Below are 26657 nucleotides of genomic sequence, written 5' to 3'. Positions count from 1 at the left end.
CGTCCTCAGTACAGCCCGTGCTGCCAGCGAGGGGGCTGCCGGCACCCCCTGGGGAAGTGCAGGACTGGGAGGTCCCTGGGCAGGGGGCAGAGCCATCCGCCGGAGCAGCGGATTGTTCCCTTTCTTCAGAAATATCTGCCAAGCAACAGCTCTTCTTCTCCTCTGCCACCAGAACAGCCTTTCCTCTCTCTGACAGCGTCGCCTCCTCCCACTCCTCCATCATCACCCAGCGCTCGTCCTCCTCAAATCTCAGCTCAGACTCCGTTTTCTCCCTGAGATTGGAGGTGATGAGAATATCCAGTCCCGCATCCAGCAGCTCCTCACTAAGGCACGGAGACAGGTTGACGTTCTCCACCGTAGAGTCCGACCCGGAGGGCTCCAGGGTCTCCTGGTGCCCATCGTTGAAGTTTCCCCTGATGAAATTCTTCCTGGCTCTTGGCCAAGTGGCACTGGGGAGCCGGCGAGCCCTGGCCAGGTCCCTGACGCGGCCGTCACCGGCGTTCAGCAAGGCCTGGCGCTCATCCCGGGGACCATTGTACCCATCCACGCTGAATTGCTTGGCCGTCAGAGCCTCGGCCGTGCCAGATGACTTGGAGACGTGCTCCAAGGTGAGAGACTCGGACATAGGCTCGCCGTGGTCTGGCTGGCCCGGCTGCTCGGCGAGCATGGCACTGGAATCCCGCTTGTCCCGCAGGGAAGGGTTGGAGGCGCCCGCTTCTGACACCTCGCTCAGCGAAGCCCCCATCCTTTCCGCGAACTCGGTGAAGTTGGGCGGCATGAAGGACTTCCATGACCGCCGGTTGACGTTCTCCTTCCTCTCGGGGTTCGGTCGTCTCTTTGGTGGAGCCGGCGCCGGCTTGGAGACGTCACTGCTGAGCTTCAGCGCGTCAAAGATGACTCGTTCATCCAACTTTTTCGGTTCCGGCGCCCTGGACTCAAAGACGTTGGCAGCTCCCAGAGTCCCGTTGCTGGATATGGTGCTGCCATCCCCCTTGCCAAGGGTGCTCTTGGAAAGCTGGTTGAGCTTTGATCCCTGATCGATTTGCTCATTAATTCTCATTGTGTCGTATATCGACCTCTGGGGCACGTAGCAATCCTCTATATAACCATCCTCATCCTCGCCCTTCCCCAGGCAAGTGCGGTTCTGCCGTAAACAGTCTGGCCGGCTCAGTGGTTTGCCCATACTCTCGTCCTTATGGATGACGGAACCGCCCCGGCAACCTTTCGCCCACCACGGCAGGAAGCATCACATGGCCAGCAGGTCCCAAACCCACCGTGCCAGACTCTAATCCCAAAGCAGCGACCCTACGGGGATGGGATGGTGCACCGGCAGCACCGCGCCGGCTCAACAGCCAGACCAACAGTCCCGAGCGGTGAAACAACCCATCTCATCCCCCAGATCCCCCTAAAAAAACCCCATCCATCAGCAAGTCATCCGAACCCAACAGCTTCGATAAAATATTCCAAACGGTTCAGCGACAGAAACGGCGGAAGAGTTTGAAGCTCTTGAATTATCCCGTCCGTCCTTCTTTACTAACAAAGGCACTGCTTGTCCCGGCCGCTCAGGGCTGGCAGCACCGAGCGGCTCCGCGCGTTTTCTGCCCAGCTCCAAGTGCCGTGGGAGTCCAGCTGGTCCGAATTAGCCTCTCCCCCCGACTCTCGTGTTTTCATTTGAACTGAGCTTGTCAGCGGATATTCGTACAAGTTTAAACACAGGAAGTTCTTCATTCAGGGCAAACTCGGAGGTTTCCTGTCTCAAAAACATGATGGCATTGTTGCTCCCCGTCACCTCGCCCGGTGCCACCGGGAGTCACGGAACCCCCCCAAAATCCAGCCGGCGGGTGCACGGCGGCAGCGGCACGCCGCGGAGTCCGGCGGTGCGGCAAGGCTGCTGGGTTCTTCGCTTTTTTTTTTCCGCTTTCTCCCCAGGAAAAAAAAAAAATTGGCTATAAAACGCATCCAAAAATGGCAAAGGGACGGAGCGGGATGGAATCCCCCGAGTTGCCTCCGGGAGCCGGCGGGGGGGACGCGGAGCAGCCGCGCCTGGAGGCGGCTGTTGCCGCTGCTGCTGCTGCTGCTTCTTCTTCTTCTTCTTCCTCCTCCTCCTCCTCCTCCCGGCCCCGCTCGCACTAACTTTCCCGGCGGCCGGTGTCGGGCTGCGGGGGCTCCGCGCCACCGGGCGGCCCGGCCATGGCGGGGCGGGGGGCGGCGGGGCGGGCGCGGGGCCGGTCCCCGCGGCGATGCGGGGCGGACCGGGGATGGGTTGGGGTGTGTGGAGGAGGGTCACACACACACACACACACACCCACCGGGGCCGCCCTCCCCTTCCCCGCCGCTCTCGCCCCCTTTTGTGCGCGGCTCAGCGGCCGGGCCGGGGGCGGGGGGCTCCGCGCCGCCCCCGCGGGCAGCCCCCGGCCGGCGCGGCGGGATGCATGGCCGCTGCCTTCCTCCTCCTCCTCCTCCTCCTCCTCCTCCTCCTCCTCCTCCTCCTCCTCTTCTTCCTCCTCCTGCTGCTCCCGGCCGCCGCCGCCCGCTCTCCTTCCCGCCGGCGGAACAAAAGGCCGAGCCGCGCAGGCCGCCGCACGCCCCGGCCCCGCCGCCGCCGCCAGCACCGGCTCCCGCGGAGCTCCAGCCCCGGCGGAGGGCGGGGGGACGCGGGGGCGGGCGGGGGGCGGCTCCGCGGGGCGGGGCGGCAGCGCCGGGGCCGCCCCTTCCCCGGGCTCCGCGGTGCCTCCCGCACCCCTCCGCACCGACCCCCCCCGCCGGCCCCGGGAAGGGGGGGACCGGAGCGCGACCCGGCTGGGGATGGCGGGGGGGATGCTCGGTGGCAGCGCGGGGGTGGTCCCCGCCCGCCCCGCCGGGGATGGCCCCTCCTCCGGGGGGGGGGGAGGCGGCAGCCCCCGACAAAGAGCAGCAACGCCCTGGCTCGGCGGCGGCTCCGGCTCCGGCTCCCCCCGCCACCGGCCCCGCTCCCCCGGCCCTTTGTCCCCGAGCCGGCGCTGGGTGGGGGGCTGAGACCACCCCCTCCGCCGGGTCCCCTTGCCTCTCACACCCACCCTCGCACAAAGAACCGAGTTATTAAATCATTAAACCCCAAACACCCCCAAAGTACCATTTTTGCCTTCCCCACCGCTTTGCCAAAAACCCGCCCGCAACTTGCCGCCGTCAAGTTGCCCATCACCCACTGCAGGCTCTTTTCCTAAAAATCCTAAATTTTATAGCCTCGGGTCTAGGTCAGCATCCTGCTTCCCCCCCATCCCGAGTTCTGTCACCCTCTTTTCCTCCCCCAAAAACCCTTGGGTTTAAGACACGGGGAACATTGAGAGCAGAGAGGGAGGCAGCCCGGGTGTGTGAATCACCACTGCGAAGTGATGCTGAGGGAAGTCACAGACTTGAGAGAGAAAACAGGAGGGTTGGGAACAGCCTCCATGCATCTCCAGGCAACAACCCGCCCCACCAGCCACCCGGCCTTCTACTTTGGGATGAATTATGGAATCGAGATAAAAATACAAGGTGTTTAACGCAGAAAAACGTGCAGCATACACCCCAAAAGTGCCAAGACCGGGAGAATGGCACTTCGGTCTGCGCCTTGTGCCACAGCTTCACCAAAACCTTCCCACCCAGCCATGGTGAGCCATGGCCGTGTTACAGCTGAAGGTTGAAGCCAAAGGAGACAAAATCCTGATTTTTTTGGATGTGCTGCAGGTGCCTGCCATCCCAAAAACCCCGAGGCTTGGCCAAGGTCATGGCATGGCTGTGGTGGGAGTCTGGCTTCCCCAGCCCCAAACCCTTGGACCCTTCATCCCCATGTCCCAGCACCAACTGCACATGGAGCAGCTCCAGCACCGCGTTCCCAAAGGCATATTTTGCTTTTGGAGAGATGGAAACGGACGTTTTGTGGAAGGGGAGGGTTCAGGGAGAAACGCCCGTTAAACAGCCCAAAGTGCTCATTGGGAATGTTTGCACACCAGGAGATCCTTGGAACCCCTCTTCTCCATCTTTAAATATAACCAAGGAAAAGAGAGGGAAGTGGGGAGGGAGCAGAGATCTGTGAGGAGAGTCCAAGCAGCCTCCGGGGAGCCCCTTTGCCCATCCAGGGCATGTCCCCTCCATGTCCCACCGAGCCCTCCCGGACGGACAGACAGACGGTCAGGGCTGGCCCTGCAGCCTCCTCCAGCCCCATCTGCCAACGCTGCCAGAGTGTCCCAAAGCCCAGATTTTTCTCCTTGGCGGGGGATACTCCAGCTCCTGGTCCCTGGTTATTAATCCAGCACAGCTGAAACAACAAGAGGATGACGGGGCTGTGCCAGCGCTCCGGCAATGCCGCCCCCAGCTCCCCTGCTACCACCTTGGCTGGGAGCTGGCGGAGCAGGACCGTTACCGCTCCGGGGCCCCTCCGCGAGGAATCCCAGGCATCCGGGCTGGGGCGCGGAGGCTTTTTGTTCCACTGCGAAGAAGGAACGATCTCGACTCAACGTGGAGCTGCCGTTTCACAGCCAGAAATTCTTTTCCCATTTCCTCACCGAGTCACGTGCCGGGAGCAAGCCAAGTCTTCCTCCAACACATCCCCCCCCATTTCTAAAACCATTAGGGAAATATTGGGCAAAGACGAAAGCCAATTAAAAACCTGCTGTGCCCGGCCCGAAGATCCCAGCCGGAGCTCTTGCAGGTTCCCCAGATCATGGCTTTAAGCCTCCAAAGTGCCACCCCAGCGATGGGGACAGAAGCCAAACGGTGCTGGGAATTGCAAGGTCAGGGCTTTGCTTGAGCTTTGCGCCGGTGCAAGGGATGGATGAATGGAGAGGACCTGTCTGAACTTTTGTTCTTTTGGGTGTCTCCAAGTGCCCACCAGAATGGACCAACAAGACCCCTCATCTGGCTTTCGCACGCCCTCTGCTAAAACCCACCCAGCGGTTTTCCAAGACTTTCTCCAAGTAGCAGCACCTCCATCTGTCTCCTGAACCTGTTGGTTTCAAGCTTTCCTCATATGGCCACCAGCCCCAGCATGTGCCATCCACGTCACGGGGTGATGTCACCCTGTTTACGGCTGCGCTCCATCCTGCGCCGCTGCCGCCACTGTTTACATGGCAAAGCAGTATTTGGAAACCAATATATTTTTAGCTTTCTTTTAATGCATCTCAGCAGCTGGAAGCGAAGGACCTGTGTTATGTGACGAGCAAGAGAGCGCAGAGGCAGCTCGAGATCTCTGATGGACGCGTCGTTAACGAGACCAGGGCACAACCATCAAAGCTTCTTTAATCTTCACCTTGGTGCCCTTCCTGCCCTGGGATTTCCAGCACCTGCTCGCCAGCCTGGATGAGGGTGGATGCAGGAGAACTCCTGCCTTGGCACCATGAGCTTTGTCTCTACAAAAGCTGACCATGCCATAGAGTCATAGAATAGTTTGGGTTGGAAGGGACCTCAAAGCTCATCTTAGTCCTAACCCTGCCATGGGCAGGGACAGAGCTCCAAGCTCTTTCCAACCTGGCCTGGAATACTTCCAGGCCACAGCTTCTCTGGGCAACCTGTCCCCTATGTCTGACTCCATGACTGTCACCGAGCTGGTGGTGACAGGAGGGACCACTGGGTTGGGACACTGTATGTCCCATCAAGGCAGAGTGGATGAACTCAAATGCCTCCAGCCCAGCGGAGGGACTCAGAGCACATCTGAGCCTCCCTCAGACACTGCAATAAAAGCACAAAGCCAAATCACACGCCCCTAAAATCTCCCTTAGAAACCGCAGTTTAGGTTTCGCTGGGATTTTTACCAGAGGATTCACGTTTTTAAAGCCTTTGCTGTGTTTATTGGAAGGTCAGAGGGATTTCTTTCTCTCTGTGCTGCCCTCCTCCTAAACTTGCTCCTTTTCCCCTGACTGCTGTTCTGGTGCCGCGTGGGCAAGCCCTGAGCTCCCAGCCTGACCCAGGAAGGAGCACCCGGGCTAATCCCATCCTGCCGTGCCATGCTGGGTGCTCCCTCATCCCCTTGGCTCACAGCTGACTTCAAACCAATTTCACATCACGGCTCTGCCACTACTCAATCCCTCTTCAAAGGCTACAGCTGCTCGGGATGCAGGGAGCCAGCACATCTTTAAATCAGCCATTTGGAACCCAGAGCCTGTTAATTTGGGACTCTCCTCCGTGGCTGTGGGAGGAAACCTCGGCTGCCCCTCCACTGGAAAAGTTTTAGAAGGAGGTTAAAACCCAGACCCACAGGGAAACCCTTTTGCAGGTTGGATGGACATGGTGGTTTTTAATTTATTTTGTTTCTGCAAGGGTGCAGGAGCTGCACCACAGCACCTTCCCTGCAAGGCAGCTCATGTAGATGTCGGTATAAATAATTCTCCCGAATGAAACCTGGAGCCCACGTGTTACAGCAGTGCTCAGGCACAGCCCTGCACGTGGCATTCAGCGCTCCCATGGAACCCCATCTTCATGCACAGAGCACCCTAAAGGTGCCTGACAGCAACCTGAGGTGGGGCTGTGAGAGAAGAGTAGAGCCACGTGCCGGGGTCTTTATGGCCAGGAGGTGAAACCCACTGAAATGCCCATTTTTGTCCTCAGCTGCCCAGTTTTCCTGCAAATTCTGCTGCCAGGCTTTGCTCCGGTGCTGCATGAGGGTGGATGAAGCATCCTGGGATACCCAGGCATCCTGCTCCGTGCTCCCAGTGAACCAGCACCCACGGGCAGGGTGGTGGGTGCTGCCACCCCACTGCCCACCCCAGGGACATGGAGAACTGCAGAAGCTGCTCCTCAGAGTAAAGGGGGACAACAGGGAGAGCGGAGGGATGGGGTGACTAATAAACTGCTCATAAGGCTCTTTAGGAAGTGAGCTAAGTGTGTTATCATCCAGAGAATCCTCTGGATGGGAGACATTTAAACCACTCCTTGGGCAGGAGAATTGGCAATTGTTCTTGAAAGGCTGCAGTGACTAATCCAAGCCTGAGCCCTTTCCTGCAGAAGTCCCCATTTGCTCCAGACCCAGTGGCCGCAGTCCCTCCCTTCCCTGCTGGAGAATGGCAACTTGCTTGGATGCTGTGGGTGACGGGAATGTCCTGTGTTCACTCAACCCCACACTTCCCTATGGATGCCCCCTCCACGGCCATGTGCTGCCGGGACTGGGCTCCTCTCCCTCCTCTGCTCAGCCCTTGCAGACAAAAAGCTTCCCATCTCCTCCTCCCTCGGATCCTCAGCTCTCCCGGTCTTATGCAAAGCTGGTATTTTTAGTGTCTCCTGGAAACACTGTGAAGTGTCATCACCACCAGCTAACGAGTGCTCCGGAGACAGGACATTCCTCCGGCCATCTCCCTCAGCTGGGACCTGGCAGGGTCACCAAAGCATCTGCAAGTGGGTGGCTTTGGAGCAGTGACCCAAGGTGGCTCCTGAAAGGCACCGTTTGATCACAGCCTGACTGTTCCACGGTCAAGAAAAGAAAAGGAGGGAGGAAAAAAAAAGCCTCGCTATGATTTGGTCAATCTCAGCAACTCTTGGCTTTATTCGCTCTTGTTCTCGGCTCGCTCAGGATCAGGGAAGGGCCTGATGACACGTCAAGGTCAAACCCACCCGTGGCTTGCTGATGAACCAGCACACCAGCAACGTTCCCTTTGGGAACAATGAGCTCCAGGCACATTTGCTCTTTCCTCTGTGCTAAAATTTATATCCAAGGAATAAGGAGACTGCAGGGGCCACTCGCGCCCACGTTCCTCTTGTGCAAACACCAGATCACCAGGTTAGAAGTGCACCAAGCACCACCAAGGACCTGCAGCTTGGGCCACTTGGCCCAGCCAGGCTCGGTGACAGCCCTGTCACCCAGCACAGCTTATCACCCCCCATTTCTCATCCCCTTCGCCAGCGAGGGGAGATGGTGCCTTTAAGGCAGCTTAACAGCTGTCAGAGAGGAGGCATTTCTGCGTGTGTTGCTGATGCTGAAAATACAAGCCAGAGATACTTTAAGTAGGTCTGGAAAGCGTTCAACGAGAAGACACCGTCGTGCAGCCGGTCCCTGTTCCCAGCCCGGTCCCACCCAGCTGCTCCCAACTGGACGACTGTCGGGAGCCGCACGCATTCCTCCGGGGGCACAGAAGGGTTAAAAATACCCTCGGCCAGGCTGGGGCACAGCAAGTGGCAGAGTGTCCCTTCCCTGCCCCATCCCATCCCATCCTAGAAACCCAGCTCCGCTCTCCCATCTGCCGGCAATGCACCCCCCAGCTATGGGGTCTTCGCTCTATGATGGGGTGTGGAGTGCCCAAAAAAAGCCTCCCCGGATGCTCGGGCACTGCCTGCGAGCACATGTGCTGCTTGTGGTGGCTAATGTGCTGCCTCCAGAAATTAAGGCTTTGATTTGGGTGTAAATACCTTGTGTCAATCAGCAGGCTGATTCATTCCTGCTCTTCGGGTTAGCCCTGCGATCCCAAGGTGGGATGCTGGTTCTCCTCTGCTCATCCCTCTGCCCAAAAAGCAGCAGCCTTGGGCAGCAGCATCTGGGAGAAACCCAGGGACACGGGGCAAGAGTGATGGGCACCAGTGGTATTTTCAATAGCACCACTGAGTCAGATCCCTGCTGGAAAGGTTGGGGGAACTGAGAGTCATAAATAGAGTGCTGAGGAAAGCTGACATCCTCCAGCTGGGAAGGGGGGCAGGAGGAGGGCACGGGAGTGTGCGTGGGCTCACAGAGAGCACAGGCTAACGGCTGCTTCCACTTAGGATGAAGTGGGGAGGACCCGGGGCAGGGTCAGACGGCGGCATCGGAATGGCAAGATGAGTAATGCTGGTTAAGGCTTCACTCACTGCATCTCCCCCCCAGGATTCCTTTCCTGAATTTTTTTTATTCAAGCAGACAAAGAGGGTGCTGGAAGCCACAAGGGCTGCGCGGGCCCTGGACGACCTGACCTGCTTTAAAATAAAAAGGGAGTGCGGCTTCAGTTATTGCTGTCTAGGGATTCTCCCTCCCTCCCTCCATCATCCAGCACTAAACCTTTACTGGTGTGACGGAGCAGCGCCCAAGTTCACTGCGCTGAGCAACTCCAGTTTCAACCAAACCTCCCCAAAAACCCACACACCAGGAGGAAAGGCAGGAGGCCTGAAATCCCACGTCATCCCTCCGCTCCACCTTGGCAAAGCCATCTCCTGTTGAAGGTCGGATGCGACAGACCCCCTTCCTCTCCCCCCCTCCTCCTCCTCTCCGGCTGGGCCAGGGTGGGGTTTAATTAACCCTGGGAGGAGAGGTCCCGGCTGTGCCAGCTGCGGCAGGTCCCGGCTCGCCGCATTCCTCCGCCGTGCCCCAACGCCCGCGGCAGCCGCGGGCCAAGCGCAGCTGCGGGGCCCGGGCGGCATCAGGAGGGGGGACAACAAATCCATGGAGGTCCAGCCACACACACACATGGACACGCCACCAACTGCCCCTGCGCCCGTCGGAACGCGACGGCGGCCGTTGGGTTGCGTCAAGTTTGACGCTTTTTTCCTTGGGTTACGTTTTGGGTCGAGTTCTCCGGGCTCTTGCAGAAATCCCTTCTGACTGTTGAGCGCAAAGCGGAAGGAATGAGGGCTGAGCTGATCCTGCTCTCGTCTTCCTCACGGGGACAAAGTGTTCCCAGCAAAGCAAACCATTCTGGCATGATACAACTGAGAGTCTTCTCTGGCATGACTGCCCACGGAAGCTGTGGCTGCCCCATCCCTGGAAGTGTCCAAGGCCAGGTTGGACGGGGCTTGGAACAGCCTGGTTTAGTGGAAAGTGGTCCTGCCCACAGGAGGGGGGAAGGAATTACATGATCTTTAAGGCCTCTTCCCACCAAAACCATTCCATGGTTCTATGAAAGGGGAGGGAACAGCACCCTTCACTCCCAAGCATTGCCCTGTACTGCAGTGAGCCCCAAAATCTCTGCCAGAGCCTTTGACCCAGGGCTGAGTGTTACTCTCTGCTTTGTAGGTGAAATGTGGCAACATTAAGAGTTTGTCCAAAAACAACATGGTGAATCAAAGAAGGTCCCAGCTCAGAGTTGCCAACACCAAGCACCAGCCAGGCTTTGAAAGCCAAGTTCAAAATCCTCTGTGTAAAAGATAAACAAAGCCCAGCTCGCTTAGCCAGGAGGCCAAGCTACCCCAGCACAGATGTCTTCCCCAAAACACCCAAAAATTTGATTCCATCAGCTCTGTGGGCCCAGGCTGATGGATGCTCTTTGGCCAGACAGGACAGCCCATGCCTGGGGCTTTCTGGCACCACAGCTCCAAACCAGCAAACCTCACCTCTGCTTCTTCAGCGTGTAAAGGAGGATGAGCCACTTGCACTGAGCAGACCAAGCTTTATCCCATTAGTTTCACAATTTTTGGGAGGAAGGGTTCTAACTCAGGGCTTTCCAGCTCAAGGGTTGCTGACACTGGAGAGCATGTGATGGAGAAACCCCCTGGGTCTTCATCTGACCCCCACCTTCTCATCTGTACCCGGGGAATCACTTCCCTGGGGAATTCTGCTGTTTGCTAAACTGAATCAACAAAGCTGTTATGTTTAGTAACATCTCAACTGTAGCTCATTTGATTCCAGTCATTAAAATTTAATATTAGTGTAAGCTTTGAGAAACCTGAGCTGACAGCAGAGAGAGGGGAGGGGGAAGAAGTGCCCCAGCCTGAAAACTCCTACGAGGAGCTCTGGCTGGTGACTGGTGCTCGTCCCTCATGCTGAAGAGCACAACTTGGCCGTGTGAAGCTCAGCACAAAGATTCTTCCAACTTTCAGTACCTTTTTATTCAAAAAGGGGCCCCTCAGAGAGGCAGCAATGGAAAGGGAATCACTTGGGTTAAACTCCCGCTGAAGATCAGGAGTTAAAAATGAGGTTCCTTTGCTCTGACAGCTTAACATGAGCTAACCCCATGTTATTTCTTCTGTGGCACTGCTGGATCCAAAGTGATCCATCAGGATGTCCATATAAGCACAGGCTCCAAACCACAGAAACGCCTTTCAGCTGCACTTGATCTCATCAGAAAATGAGGGGCGAAATTAGATGACCCCTCAGAGCCTCCTCCAGATGGGTTTCTTACAACCCTCTAAAAATGTGGTGCTCCAAACTAGTCCCTGCCTAGTTTTCCTGCACCCCCTGAGCTCCAGGTCCTTCCTGCATCACTGTCCTGGCTCCTGATGGCCGTGGGAGCCGGGGTGGACTCAGTCCCTCGGTGGTCCCATCCCCAAAATCGCATCCACTCGCTGAACCAAAACACCTCCTGCAAACAAAGCCTCCCCCCCGAGCAGCTGCTTCCCAGCCTCCCATCGCTGAGAAACCCGGCCAGGAAGAGAAACTTAGAGCGGGAGAGGGCTTGTCCCTCCCAAAGCCAGGATTAGTCCCTCTGTGACCTGGGAAAGGGGCTGGGGGGGGAGAAAGGAAATGCATGGATGGCAATTTTCCAAAAGTTAAGGGTTTGTTGGAGGTTGTGGCCTTCTGGGGCAAGCTTAAGGGATGTTTGCAGGAAAGGAAAAATATATGGGATGCTTCAAATATAAGCTGCTTTCGAAAGTCATCTGTTCCCACCCTCCGTCAGAGCCTTCAATATATCTTCTTTATTAAAATCTGGACACAATGAGTCCAGAAGTGCCCACCTTTGTCAGGACTTCATTGGCAACTTGCCTGGAGCCCTGGGGCCATGCCTAATTTGCATCTCATTTACACAGATGTTCATTAAAATTAATGCCTTAAGACATAATATCTGCCCGCATTTGAGCCTCCTGGACAGACAGACTGCGACCGCTCCCGGAGAGCCCCGGTCACCCCATCCATCACCCCATCCATCACCCCATCCTCCCCCCAACACCACCCCCAGGAGCACTGCCCAGCTGAGGAGCTCCTCTGGTCCCCCTGGACACTCCGGGCATGCATTTGGTTTGCAAGTCAACAAGGGAAAAAGAGTTGTGATATTGTCTTAGAGAGACAATTCATTGAGAAATAAAAGCCTGGTACAACCAAGGGAAGCCCCCTGTGCTCCCCACTTCCCACAGAGCCCAAGCCAGATTTCTCCACCTCTCTCCCTCCTGCACGTACAGAGGACAGACAGTCCCTGCCAATGCCCTTTCCTGTGCAGATCAGAATCAGGGAGATTCCAGTTCCTCCTTAGAGAGGATTGGAAGGTGAAACTTTGCTAAGATCTGCACTGCAACACTTAGGATTTGTGCAGAAATCCCCGCTCTCTGGATGCAGAAATCCTTGCTCCCTGGATGAACCATGCATGGGAGGAACGCAGGAATGCTGCTGCGTAACCATGATTGCTCCATCCACCCCTTGTGCTTCTCCCCCATTTTATTCTCAGCCATTACAAGGCAAAACCCTCCCCTCCCTGCTGCAGCTTTCACTCTCCCACCAACACACACCCCAAGTGCACCGTGTGGCCTCGACGGCCAACAAATGACTCCTGGTAAGGACACCTCACGCCCCCAGAGCACCCTTGGCTCATGCAGCCCAGGTCACCTGTGTCTTACAGGGTCATCCTCAAGGTCACTGAGCTACAGACCATGTGCAAACCCCTGTGATGGGTTAAGCTGCTCCTGCAAGCCCGGCCAGCCCAGCAATCTGGGTTTCGTCATCGTTCCTAATGGGAGCTGCTCAGCCGGGAATAATCCCTTGCTCTGCAGGAAAGGTTCACTGATTTTAAGTCCTAAAAACTCCTTTTTGGATATATTTGTTCCAGGTGACTGTGTGGTGTTTAATGATGAAGTTAAATCCTTCCCATCGATATCAGCTCAAAGCAAAGCGCTGCCCAGCACAAGGCAGTAACACCATCAGATGAGGTTGAGTTTGTCCCATAAATAACACTAACAGCTATTTTTCGGATAGGCAACCCCAAAACCAGAAACACCTTGTCCTGGTGAAGGTTTCACAGACATATTAAAGCGGTGGAATGGGATCAATTAGCCATGAGATGAAAAGTAAATGGCTGCAAAACTGTCTTCCCCTCCCACCCCCCATTAACACCAGGAAACGAGCAGCCAGATGTAAATCAGCCCAATCATCAGCTCCTGAGCACATCAGGAATAGAAGTTTCACAGCAAGAGAATTTCTAAGCTGTATTAATATAATTAATGTAGTGTAACAGCATGACCCAACATCATAATACTGTATAAAAATATATCAAACACACTCCAACTCTTCCCTCTCACAGCATTTCATGCAAGTCTTGATGGTCTCCATCAACTCCTTGCTGGAAACGTGAACAGCTCACATAAAACTTCACCTTGGTTTTACTTCCTGTGTGCATCCCTTGTCCCACAGTTTATCTGCGGCTGTATTTGTACCCAAGGACCCCAAAATGGATGTAAAATGTGTATGTAAAAAGTGAACAACAAGCAAGAATGGTAGGCCAAGTAGAAAGACCTGCAGAACGCTCTGATCCGGACTTAGACTCTCAAATGTTGCCAACTCACAGCTCAGATGGACTCAAAACCATCCCTCCCTCCCTCCCCCAAAAACCTAAATGTCAACCACCTTTACCAGCCCACGAGATGTTGGCACATCAGCATTACACATCACCAGGAGAACAGGGATTTTCCTCCCAGTCTCAAAATCTTTCTGCACCTTTTCACTGCAGACTACCAAGTCCACCAGTTGATCTTATACTTCTCCACAGCAAGGAATGTTTTAGCCACCAAACCCACTCGAATTACAGCAACAAACAACAAAGGTGCGATGGCTCGGAGCCCAGAGGTCCCACACAAAAAAAAAAACCCGCAACACCAGACAGACCCTCAGAACACCAAACACCACTTAAAAAAAACCCCAACATTACAGCATCAAGACTTACCTTGAAGTCTGCCAGCTGCTGGTTGATGGTTTCCACCTCGGTTCCCACCACCCACTGCAAGGCCTCGTTCTCCTCGGCCGCCGTTGTCATGTGGGTCAGCTCCTTCAGCCGGCCGTAGAAGTCCTCGACGCGGGACAGCGTCGTCTCCACCTGCTCCTGCCGGTTCTTGCCCCTCTCCGTCAGTTTGCTGCACTGTTTGTTCAGTGTCTCCAGCTCCCGTTTCAGTCCTAATAAATCAGGGCTCCCTTCTTCCTCCAGCATCTTCTTGCACTCGCTCTCGGAAGCTTCGATGTCCGACTTCAGCCTGTGGAGTTTGCCCAGGAAGGCGCGGACGTCCTCAGCCTGGGACTGGAGGCTGTCGGAGTCTCTCCCGATGGGGCCCATGCTGTCCAGCTCATCGTCCAGGTCCGCCAGCTGAGAGAACATCTCCCTGACCCGATTATTGAACTGGCTGATCCCTTCCAGCTTGTTTTCCATGAGCGCACAGCAGTCGTTCACTTTCTGCTTCACAGCCTTGAAGTCCTGCTGAGCCACTTCAGCCTGGCTTAAGAGCTGGGAACAGTCGGATCCGTCTGGAGCATCTTCTACCAGACCTTGAGTGAGGTTTTTCAGATAATCCACTTGCGGCTCGAGGGCCTGCAGCACCTCCTGCTGTGCCCTGAGCTTCTCCAAATTCTTGTTGCTGCAGGCTTGTGGCCCCAGGGCATCGTAGATCTCCAGCTGGTGCTTCGCCCCTTCCAGCTTCTTCTCAATGTTCTTGAAGCTCTCTTGAAACTCCTTGAGCCTCTGGGACATTTCTTCAATGGAGCCAGTCTTGGCTTGCAGCTCTTCTGTGATGGCATCCATCTTCTGATTGATGCCAGCCTTCTCATCCCGGATGTCATCCTCATCCGTCTGGGAAGCATCGATCAGGATGTCGGCAGCGCTGTTCAGCATCTCCAGCAAGGACCGGCGCTTCTCCACGTCACTCAGCATGGCCTTTGACCTCAGAAGAGTCGCCTCCAGCTGCACTGGGTCCAGAGTCACCTCCAGCTCTGCCACCTTTGCCTTGCAGTCCTCCACCCACGGCAGGAGATCCTCCGTGTGCCGTTGGTACTTCTGAGCTTTCTGCAAACAGTCCTTGAGCTTAGAGTGTCTATCAGCAGCCTGTTTGCTGAGCTCTTCCCAGTGTGTTTTCAGGCCGACCAACTGGTTTTGCAGGGTGGTCTTCTCCTCCCCAGGCTGGACTGAAAGCAGCAAAGATTCTCCCTCGGCTACAATCATCTCGTAGGAGCCACTGTGTTGGTTGAGGCTCTTCTGGAACTCTTCTTGCTCCTGAATTTGGCTCTGTAGCCTCTCCAGTTTAGCAGAAATCGGTTGGCTCTGAGCTTGCTGGCACAGTTTGTCATCTAGCCAGGTCCTGAGTTCATCAAACATATGCTGGAACTGCTGGGAACTCGCAAGCGCAGTCTGGAGTCGGTTCATCCGGTCGGCTGGAATGGGAATAAGATTAGAAGGCGACAATTAAGCTGAAATCAAATAAGCAAAGTGCAATTATTTAAAATCATCTCATATGTACCAATTGTGTTTTGATTAACAGGAAGGAGTTTTCCATTGCATCACCAGCCTTTTTGCTCACTGATTCATAAATTTCTTAAGTAGTAAGAGGCAATGATAACGCAGTTGTCTCGGTTCTCCTGACCAGTCTCTAAATGCAACTTCTTAGAAACCAGAAGATGCGTCCCCGGATTAGAGAGTGGCCACTGGGGCTCCTCCATGCCCCACTCTGAATTCAGGAACCTGGTTTTTTTCCAAGCATGTGCCACAGTGCTTGTTGAAGAGTCACATCAGTGGGACTAAACACCTCCGTTCCCTCTCCAGGCTCAGGTATGTCTGGAGTTTGAACTCTCTCATGCTTGATCCCAGATAAAACACCTATGAAGCACCCCAAAAAAAGATAAATGGTGCTTCCCCTACCATATTTAGAAATCTAGGGATGGGAGAGCCCTTTGGCAAAGAGCAGGGGTGGAGCTTGACATTCCAATATCTCCTAAGCATCTCACCTGCCAAATCTTCCAGCCCTTTGAGAGGAAGTGCCACCGTCTCCAGACGTTTCTTTAACTCATCTTTGAGGTACTGCTCCCCAATCAGGACGGAGAGGTCATCACAGAGGGTCTGAGCCTCTCCGATCTCCTCTTCCAGCTGCTCCAGGTCCGAGCGGATCTCGCTGGTTTCCTCCAGCTGCTGTTTGACGGCATCGGGCTGTGTGCTGATGGCAGACTGGCTGCTCAGGCGCTGCCCAACGGCCTTCACCTTCTCTGAGAGGCCCTGGAGGAGCTCCTGGTACTGGGTGCTCTTTACTATGGCTTGATCAATCTGGCTGGAGCGGGAGTTGAGGCGTTCCGTTAGCTCGGACCACTTCTGATTAACCCCCTGGAGCTCATCCCGCACCTGGTTAGTGGATGGAGAAACATCTCCAGGGCCAGTCAAGATGCTCTGAGCTGCCTGGTTGAGCTGCTCGTGCTGTTGTCTGCGGGCTTCAAATTCCTTCAGCATAAACTGGGAACAGAAATAACATAAAAATGTTTGCATAAAACTGACAGCTCCGAATACACACAGTCAAAACAAACCAGACCTCCAGGGGCTTTATCCAGCCCGTGGAATCAGCAGGAACAAGCCTTTGGGTGGGACAGCTGTTGGGCTGGGTAGGCCAGGATTTATTGTGACCTTGGAAGTTAAAAAGCTGGGAGGGGTCTGCAGCTCCAGGACTTTGCTCTCTCTCTTATTTGTCTTACTGCTGCGTAATGTAACATAAACCAGTTAGATGAGAAGGCAATCTGATTATGTTAACTGGGGCTTTTTGCTTCATGATGTGGCCTGTTACGGACATGTTAGGATTTGGAAGCAGGAGGTATGGAAAGAGCAGGCTGGCAGGAGGAGGGACAGCATTAGCAAGTCCTGCAGAGCATCAGCACAGGTCTTGTTTAAAGCAATTTCACTCTCCAAGAGGGGCCAAGTGATTCATTGATGAGTCAATCCAGTGCGGGGAAAGGAGCTTGGGCACTGCACCCATTTTAAGTTATTCACAGCAGTCTGGGCTCAGTTGGGAGGACTTGGGAGAGGAGCCACGAGGTCTCCAGAGTGCTTGCAAGACAAATAATTCCAACTGCAATCTTCCATCATCTCATATCTGGATGAGACACTCTCCCCCTCCACGGACACCCATCAAGGAGATGCGAACCCGTCTCACCTGGACCTGCTGCTTCTGTGCGTTCAGCATGTTGGGGTCGATGGAGAGGGGTCCCAGCACGCTCATCATCAGCTCCTTCTCCATGAGCCAAGGGCGCAGCTGGGATTCAGCAGCCTGGAAGGTGGCCAGCTGGTTCGCCGACTCCTCCAGCTTCTGCTGCCGCTCGGCCGTCGCCTGGCTGGCTCTTTCCCACCTGCAATCTGAAGCACCGGCTCTGTTGGCCATGGTCGTGCTCCTGGCCAGCCCACCCCTCCATCAAGCAGTTTTTTTCCCCCTTTTCCCACGGTTTTCCCCATGGGAAACCTCCTCAGTTGTCCAATAAAACTAGCATGGCTCTATTCACTCTCTATCTAACAAGCCATTACCCAGTTCTAATGGCTACGTGGTCTTGAAGCTCCCAAGAAAAAAACCTTGCAAGCAGGATTTCTGTGCTCTAGTCACTACTGCCATGAGCTGGCCTGACCTTGGGTGAGCCATCTCACATCCCTGGCTTGATAAATGAGGATACTCTCCTGTGTATCAGTCCTCACACAGCACATGCAGATCTCCTGGATGGAGAACTCCATAAACACGTTCCTGCTATTTCAAAGAAGAGAATCTCTGGGCTTCTTTTTAAACACACAGCCTTGTTTAGTCAACATTTAATTACCTGGGATAGCCTCACTAATGACTAGAATTTTATATCAAGCAGTGAAGCTTTTAATCACAATAATCAACCTATGTCACTAACGCTTTTTTCTTTCCTTTTTTTTTTTTTTAAAGCAGCAATTTAAAGAGACACATCTTTAAAACTCACATCCATCACAGAGATTTTGTTAATCACGACAGTGCTCCTCTCAGGAACACCTTGTACACCAGACAGCTCTGAGATAAGTTTGCTATTTACTGAATATTAATTAAAAGTGACTCTGCTCTGCCGTGACTTTGGGGTTGTCCTGCACTCCTGAACCGCTTCTAACGTGATGTTTGGAGACAGAAGCCTCACTAAGTGCTTCAGGCACTTACTCAGGTCTTCCTGCATCTTCTTCCAGTTCGCTGCTTCTGGGGAATCTGGATATTTCTCCAGCAAGCCAGAAAGTGCTTCCTTCACCTTCTGGATCTTCCCAGAATTCTGTTCCAATTCAGCCAGAAATGCCTGGAAAATAATGATTCAAACTTCCTCAGATATAGGGCAAAAGGATTGAAACATGGAGTAGGAACAAAGCAGCAGCTACAAGCTGCAGTTGGACAATTTCTGTTCTTTGCTTTTTAATTAAATTAATTTGTCAGTGATATTGTGAGCTAACTTGGCTCCTAGAGCAGGGAAAGACTGGGAATTGCTTTCCAGGAGAAGCTGGAGTGACCCAGCAACAAGGATTCCAGATAAGCTCTTTTTCCCTGAGCCAAATGCCTGAAAGCAACACGTCTAAAAGCAAAGGGGAACTTTGGGCTCCTGCTCCAGGGAGCTGCCTGGGATATCTGATCTGGGAATGCCCTTCTTAAACCCAGGGCAGACCTTTATGACTAATCCTTCTGGTCCTGCTGCAATAAAGCACACCTCCGAGATCCTTTGGGAGATGCATGGCAGGGGGTTGGAACTAGATGATCTTTAAGGTCCTTTCCAGCCCAAACTGTTCTGTGATTCTACGATTCTCATTTTTGACTCAGGAAGAGGAGTTACCTTGTTGTGCTCAGCCTGGGCTCTCATTGTCTCCGTCTTGGTGGGCGAGGAGGAGGCGTCCAGCTCCGACAGCATCCGTTCCTTCGACTCCAGCCACTTCAGCATCGAGCTGGCCTCCTCCTGCACCTCTTGCATCTTCTCCAGCATAGCTGAGAGCTGCTGCTGCCGCTCCCTCAGCGCCGTGCCCAGGGCCTGGTACTGCTGGGTCACATCCGACACGTCGCACTGGATCTCGGTCAGATCTGTTTCCAAAAGGCAGCCTGAGATGAGGACCACTGCCCGTGTTCTCCATCCTAACCTGGACTATCAGGTTCTAATCTAGCCCTGGGCAGCCACAGCCAGCCAAGCATGAGAAGCAAGAGGCCACGGTCCGTCCGTCTGCCCGCGGAGTGATGTCACATCATCCTCACCTCTCCTGCCAGAGGGGCTTTTCCACTTGCACCACATATACACGTTGACAGTTTGCAAACAAAGCAAATGCCTCCGTGGATGTGGAGCCTGATGCAGGCTGAGCCCCCCCTTCATAATGCCACTGCCAATACAAGGTTAAACAATTTGACACCGAAATATAAAGCCATTTTTATGCCCCTATTATCTCGCTGGACCGGTGAGCTAACAGCAGATAACGGGCCATAATTAAAATTGCTCTTCAAACTGGAGGGTTGGATGCCGTTATAATCCCGCAGAACCAATAAATTTAATTGCAGGCCTTAAAATGATCTCCCATTTATCAGCTCTTAACACCACCTGACGGGGTGTCAGGGTGCTGTCGCTCCCCAAAGCTCTGTCCTTCAGCCTGCCCTCCATCCTCCCTCCCCGCGGCTCCGGCTGAGAATTCCCAGCCCGCTGCCAAGCTCATTCCCGTTGCGCCGGGATGATGCTGACAGTGTCAGATCGAGGTTTCTGTTCTCACAGACGGGACTGCACGGACAGGAACAGGCAGGGACAGGGCTCGGGGGGCGCGTGCCGGCACAGCGGGGACCGCGGGCTCACCTTTGCACGTGTGGTATCCGTTCACGCTGCCCACCGACCCTCCCGGCACGGGCAGCGCGGCACCTGGGCAGGGGGGACGGAGACAAGGGGCAAGAGGGATAAGACAGGTGTGTTAGGAATGCAGACAGCAAGCGATGAACACGGTCCACGGCACGGACCATGCCGGCCACCAAGCACGGACGCGGCGTCTCCACATGCCCAGCGCTGGGCAATGGGCATTAACTCAGTTTGGAGTCCCTCTATCTCTCCTCCTTCCTCTCCCCTTGCTTTCCTGGAGCTCATCCTGCCTTGCTGGACCAGAAGCAGAAGAGCTGAAGCTGTTGGGAGCTGGGCACATCTCCCAGCATCACCCAGAAACCTGGGTGGATGCAGCTCCTGCATGGACCACTGGGGACCAGTGGCCACCTCTCCACGCCTGGAAAGTTGGTACCCTGAGCATGATTTTGTGAATGGTACCCTGTGAGACTGGTGAATGCCTTCCCTGAAGGGATTAACTCCCCCACATCCTCCTTTTCTTATGGGATGAAACTATTCAAGCCCAATGTGGTGTGTGGACATGCTCTCTTTGCCCAGACACTCCACAGAGGATGCACCAGTGTCTTTTCCCTGGACACCAGATACCACAGCTATGGTCACAACCAAAGGGGGATTCACATTGCCAGGTAAGTCTTTCTCTTTCTAACCACATTTTTTAAAGTTTTCGTGGATATAAGGGGCTGCACCTTTGGTCACCCCACATGGGTGACCATGGGAGTCACCCACAACAAGCCTCTCCTCACTTCTCTTGGAGGTTTCCCAAAGAACTTCTCATGAACTTAATCCTAACAAACATATCCAGACCGTGAATTCCCATAAATTCCCAACAACAATGAGAGTCCAGGGACTTGTTTTCACAAGCTGGAAGGCATCTTGGAGTTGGTTTCCAAACAAACCAGACATAATCTCATTGCTTCACAGACTTGAAGCCAAAAAGGAGACCAGCAAATCACATCTGAATATCGCAGCCTTAAATGTCATCCAGATATAAACCCCAAATGCTGGAGCTTGATTAAAACACTCCAGCCCTCGGGAGGCTGAAGCACATCACCAGGAGAAAGCAAAGAGCCACCTCCACAAGCTCCCTGCAGGGCTGACAGCCCAGACCCCCAGCTCTCATGCTCCTTCTCATGGACCTCTCATGCTCCATCCAAGCAGTTGCATGTGTCCCCACAGCAAACACAGGGTAATTCAGAGCTCGTTAGGCTACAACTAATTAAGCCAAGTTAGGCTGATGCATTAATGCAACAAGCAGCGGCGACTCAACCACTTTCAGCCCCACAATACTCAGACTGCCATGGGCCCTCTGAATTTGGCTAAAAGGGGGAAATAGCCCCATTTTTTGCTCAAGGCAGGCTTAGAAGATGCAGTGGAGACAGTGGAGTGCTGAGGAATGAGGAGAGTGGGCTACAACTCACCTGCCTTGGGCGGGGTGTTGGGGGCCGTAATCTCCACGATCAGGTTCTCCAGGAGGGTCCCTCTGCGACCAATCTCCTCCACCTGGGCCCCCTTCCCCTTCCATTCCTCCAGGAGATCCTGCTCGAAAGCAAAGGTTGGGATTGGAGGCCGTGCTTGCCTGGCCACAGCCCTCCCTTCCTCACCTGTCACCTCTGAGATGACACGGTGGCACCAGGACACAGCACCCGGGGAACCAGCGCATGGCAAAGAGGCCGTGCTGGGAAAGTGGGTGTGAAACATCTATTTTTGCCAAGGGGAATGAAAGAGTGAAAAGCTCTTCCTTGACTAATGGGTCTGTTGAAGGAAAGCTTCTCCCTCCCACCATTTTGGGGACGTCCCTCCTCCTCCTCCCTGCACAGCCCAGCCTGGCTCAGCCCAGCCGGAGCCCGGCGGGTGCCGTGGGGTGCGAGGGATGTGGGTGACTCAGCAGAGCTGCTCTGCCTCTGAGTCAATCCCTTGGCACATCCCGATTTGCAGCATCCCTGTGCCGGAGGGGAGCGGGGGCTCGGGTGACAGGAGGCCACCCTTCCACGTCTGCCACGGGGAAACACTCAGAGAAAACGAGTGTGCTTGGGTCTCCCACTCCCAAATCCCGCCCAGAGCAGGCAGGGGGAGGGAAGGGAACCCAGGCAGTGCCCGAGAGGAATCTCACGCTGCTTCCTTCTCCGCAAGCCACTGGATGCACAGCGAGGATTCCTGAGACCACAAACCACCTCCCAGGGCTCTGCTTCCTGGAATTTATTCCACATTCCAGCATTTCCACACCAGCTGCCAATTTTTCCCAGTCAGATTCCAGCTCCCTTTGCCCCACCTGGACCTGCTGTCTGCGCTGATGCAGCTCCTGGGTGCCCAGGGAGGTCTCAGCAGGCGGCATTTTGCCTTCGCTCTCCCTCAGCCACTTCCTCACGGCGCCAACCAGATTCCGAAATTCATCCAGTTGCTCCTGGCAGGACGACGCATCCTTTTCTCTGGGAGTGAAAAGGTTTCAGAGAGTCAGAGCTCGTGCTTTGCCTTGCAATTACCCCCTCCTGAATGTAGCACAGTTGTGTCTCTAGGAGCCCTTTTTTTTAAATTATTATTATTAGATGTTGCCTGGGAACAGCCCAGGCAGTGCCAGCCAAAAGGGGGTGCACGCAGTGCCAGCCTCTCACTGCTGCTGACCCCTCAGATCGTGGCTGGTGGCACTTTTGGGCAGCACAGTGGTAGCCAACAGCCGTGGGACCACCACTGCCAACCTGCTCTGCCTCTGCACCGGGCTCTTTGTCCTGGGAAAAGCGAAGCTTTGGGGATGACAGGGCTCATTCATGTCGTGTCCCCCCAGGCAGCTGCATCCCTGGGGAGCCCAGGCTGTGCTGCCCCTCCTCCCTGGCCACAGCTCCATCTATTCAGCCCATCCTGGAGGAACAAGGCAGCCCCCGGATGGGAGCCACGGGCCTCTCTGGCTCATCCCTGCTGACTGCAGCTGCGAGCAGCCTGCAGAGCGCTGAATTACTGGGGATTGTTGTGAGTTTCATCTGCTTTTCCCCATCACCTTCCTTGTGTTCCCCAGGGATTTTGGAGACACAGCCAGAGAGCTGTGACCCCCAGGGATGCTGCTGCTCTGACCCTGCTCAAGCTGCCATGGCCAATCTGAGCTCAAGCTCTGCTTTATCCCGACTTCAGGGGGCTCTGCTGTGCTCTGTCCCCTCCTGGAGAGCCTCCTGGGGCAGGCTCCTGATCCTCCGCCAGCACCCCGCTCCCCTCCTGCAAGATGCTCTGGGGTGGAGCTGTGGCAGCCCACACACCGGGAAACGCATAACACCGGCTCCTGCAGCACCAGGAATTTTTCCCAACGCCCCCAGCCAAGGCTTTTTTTAAAGCATCAGCTGGATCGAGCTGCCTCCGGCTCCCGGCGTGGGAGGAGGGCGGCAGGAAGAGTTCGCTCGTGCCCCCCCTTGGAGAGGAGACCTCCCCAGGGTCTTGCTCAGGCCACGAAGCCACCCCCAAACCCACCTCCCCAGGGAGTGGCCGGGTCCCTGGGACTCACCTCTCCTTTGCCACCTTCTGTAGCTGCAGGAAGTCTTTCCTCAGGCTTTGCAGCTTCTCCTGCTGCTGGAAGGCACCAGGGGCGAAGCTGCAGGAGCTCAGCTCAGCAGCCAGGTGCTCCAGGGTGGTCAGGTCCTCCTGGTGCTGCCTCATCTCTGAATTCAGCTCCTGCCAAGAGCAAAGGGCGATGCTGGTCATGTTCCCCACCAGCAGACACAGGTAGAGGTGAGAGAGACCCTCTGTGGGCCGTGCCATGGATGGCTCCAGTGCCATGGACTGCAGCGGTGCCAGGTATGACCCACTCCCACCTGCTCCCCCAAATCCAGCTCAGCAAATACTTTAAGCAGCTGCAGGAGCAGGTCTCACCTTCCCCTGTGCTGGTGTAAGGCCACACTGTGACTGGGATGGGATGGGGTGCCCTAGACTAAGCCAAATCACCCACACCTCTCCCAGCACAAGTGTCTGGTTTTATGCCACTTTAGGGCATTTCTGAGGCTGTGGATGAACCATCCCCTATAGCAGAGCACTCGTAGGAAGCCAGAGGGAGGAATCCTGCACAGCCATGACCAGCCACCACAACCCATGGCACCCCTGGAAGTGTTCAAGAGCAGGCCCTGAGCAACCTGGTCTGGTGAAAGATGTTCCCTGTCTATGGTAGGCAGCTTAGAAGGAGATAATATTTAAGGTTCCTTCCAACCCAAAATATTCCATGATTCTCTGGCTCTAAGATCTCCAAGGCCTCTGTGCTGTCCTTTACCAAGCTCACTGCCAGCACACGGGAATTTTGCTGTATTAGAATCTTTAACTGGCAAAACCCTGCTACATTTGGACTGGTCCCTAAAAGCCTGTCTAGAGGTCCCATCTAAAAACCAGTCTGACTCTTGGGAAATGCCATTTCCTTCTCTAACTGCTGGAAACAGCCTCATCCACTCCAGCCACTCCCCTTCTGCAGGCAAAGAGCCCACAGAGGTCCTGCCTCAGAAACCCACCGCAGGCAGAGCCTTCTGCCCCTGGCTCCTCACCTGGATGTGCTGGGAGAAGTGAGCGATGTCCCGGTCCGGCTGGTTCCCGGACGCCAACATGCGCGTCCTGCTCTCCGTGAACTGCTGCAGCTTCTCCGAGAGCTGCTCGTACTGCTCCACTTTGGGGAGGAGGCCCTTCAGCGCGTCCTCTCGCTCCCGCTGCTGCTGGCACAGCCTCCCAAACTGCTCGGTGACCTCGGCCAGCTTGTCCTGCAGGGCGGAGGCCGTGGGGCTGTCTGCTGCCTCCGTGAACCGCGTCACCATCTCCCGGGTGGCTTCCAGGCAGCTCTTCTGCCGGGCGATGTCCTGCTTCAGCTTCTGTGGTGGGCACACACGTGGAGAGGGAGGGCATTTTAGGGAGGTTCTTGGGCAAAACTGGTGTGAACTGGCTGGGCTGCCCATGGGAGCAGCCGCATGTGCTTTGAGACAACCAGGGGAGGGAAGGAATAGTTTTCTACCCCGCTTTTCCCTCCCTTTCTGATCTCCCCAACCTGCTCTGCGCATTCCCCCAGTGCCTGAAATCCAACCCTGACTTGTTAGCAAAGAAAAAAGAAGACTTCCAACAAGTCTGTGACCTGGCACAGGCACAGGTCGCCCAGAGAAGCTGCGAATGCCCCAGTTGGATGGGAGCAACATGGCCTAGTGGAAGGTGGCCCTGTTCATGGCAGGGGGTTGGAACGAGATGGTTTTTCAGGTCCCCTCCAACTCAAATAATTTTGTAGTTCTATTATATTAAGCAAAGGTTCTGCTCATATCCCTTTTTAGGATTTTTTTGGTGTTTTCAAAACACTGTGGCTAAACCCCAGCAACCCCTTGCACGGTGCAGGTCCCGCACGGGTGTGTTTGAGGTGAGGGAGTTGGGCCCAGCCTTACCACGCTCGTGGCAAGCGAGTCCTGGATGGAGGTGGAGGAGAGCTCAGCCGGCTGGTCTCTCTCCAGGTTCTTCTCAATCTCAGCCACTGACTGGAGGAGGCTCTCCAGGCTCTCCTGGACGCTCTGGGACTGGGCGATGGATTTCTGCAGCAGGTCCGAGCGCTCGGACATCTGCTGGGAGAGGCTCTGGAACCGGCTCACGATGGCATCTGCAGAGTTCAGCACGAAGGAGAATCAGTGGCAAAGAGCTCAAAGTGCTCAGAGAGCATCAAGGGCCACCTTTGGCTCCTCCAGAATTTTCACTGACAATAAATCCCTGCCCCCAAATGCAGCAGTGAGACAGAAGACCCAACACACGTTGTCACAGCCCTTCCCAAGGGCAAACACAACCCCTGAGGATGCACTGCTGTGTGTTTACCTCCCCCAAAAGTAGGAAACTTCATCTCTGCTCCCTCCCTGGTTTGTTTTCACTCTCCCCAACCAGCCCTGCTGACAATGGCAGCTGCTTTGCTCCATACCTGTTGTTTCCTGAATATGCCCATGGTCAGGGGCTGGCTCTCCTTGTATCTCCAGCAGGGACCGAGCTGCTTTCTGGAGCTTCTCCACTGGCACCTGGTGCTCAGCCAGGTCTCCCTGCAGCTGCTGCTTTGACAAGAAAGAAGCCAAAATCAGTGATGGGTCAGGCAGGAGACCCCCACTCATGGGGAGCTCAGGGCTCCGTTTAAACCCTCTGAGGGATCCTCTTAATCACTAAAACATTAAGAAAAATAATAATGTCGCTTGGAAAGTCCAATCTCATGCTGCAGGCAGAGCTGGATCAGAGGGCTTGGGCTGTCCCAGCACCCAGTCACCCTCACAGGGGAGGAATGTCCCCCTCTGTGTCCTGCTGGGGTGTCTGTGACTGCAGCCCCTCGTCCTGGCTGAGCAGCTTTCCAGAGAATCTGACCCCACCCGATCTGCAGCAGCAGGACCTGCTGCATCTGCATCTGCATCTTTGCACTCAACTGGCAAAAAAAATCCAATGGGGAAGAGTGTCTTTCCTGCTGTTGACTGCTCATTGCAGCCAAATTCCCATCCAGGCTCAAACACCTCCCAGGAGGTCACCAAAGGCTCCTGTACCTTCGTGCTGGCGAGCTGCTTCTGCAGGACAGCTGGATCTGAAGAAACCGTCTCCAAGAGCAGCTTCCCAATGGCAGCTTCACTCTCCTGCAGCCACGTCCTGAGAGACTCTGCCACCTCCTGGAACTGCTGGTAGTGCTCCAGCAAGGTGTTCAGGTGGGAGCCGAGCTTGGAGCACTGCAAAGGAGCAACGAGACGTGACGGGATGACATGGGCAACCCATGGAAAAGGCACATAAATCGTCGAGAAAGAAAAAAATAACTAAAAAATTGACCTTGCCACATGTTAAAGTAGTTACAGGAGGCAGCATGCAGACCAGCACCAAGCTAAAAGATGCTGCTTTGCCCAAGCCTTGAAGAAGACAAGAGGGCACGGTCTTAAGCTGTGCCAGGGGAGGTTTAGGTTGAATATTAGGAAAAAATATTTTACAGAGAGAGTAATCAGACATTGGAATGGGCTGCCCAGGGAGG

At 55.0% G+C, this 26657-nt stretch overlaps 1 protein-coding gene across 23 annotated transcripts in view; it reads right to left on the bottom strand.

The window, feature by feature from the left end:
• The window catches only part of MACF1 (microtubule-actin crosslinking factor 1), a 141069-nt gene that overhangs the window by 37845 nt on the left and 76567 nt on the right, over positions 1-26657 (bottom strand). For all 23 annotated transcript variants that reach the window (XM_027701236.1, XM_027701238.1, XM_027701225.1 and 20 more), the window contains 13 exons: positions 26188-26364; positions 25587-25710; positions 25069-25277; positions 24196-24513; positions 23175-23341; positions 21960-22116; positions 21109-21226; positions 19655-19717; positions 18662-18903; positions 18007-18136; positions 17002-17201; positions 15815-16310; positions 13773-15244 (listed from right to left, as the gene is read on the bottom strand). In XM_027701236.1, the coding sequence (XP_027557037.1) occupies positions 13773-15244; positions 15815-16310; positions 17002-17201; positions 18007-18136; positions 18662-18903; positions 19655-19717; positions 21109-21226; positions 21960-22116; positions 23175-23341; positions 24196-24513; positions 25069-25277; positions 25587-25710; positions 26188-26364 (3873 nt within the window). The remainder of the gene's footprint in view (positions 1-13772; positions 15245-15814; positions 16311-17001; positions 17202-18006; positions 18137-18661; positions 18904-19654; positions 19718-21108; positions 21227-21959; positions 22117-23174; positions 23342-24195; positions 24514-25068; positions 25278-25586; positions 25711-26187; positions 26365-26657) is intronic.

The sequence above is a fragment of the Neopelma chrysocephalum genome, unplaced genomic scaffold (genome assembly GCF_003984885.1).
Source record: "Neopelma chrysocephalum unplaced genomic scaffold, ASM398488v2 Primary Assembly neopelma1_154, whole genome shotgun sequence".
Classification (NCBI taxonomy): Eukaryota; Metazoa; Chordata; class Aves; order Passeriformes; family Pipridae; genus Neopelma; species Neopelma chrysocephalum.
This window is presented reverse-complemented; position numbering and strand designations above follow the sequence as displayed.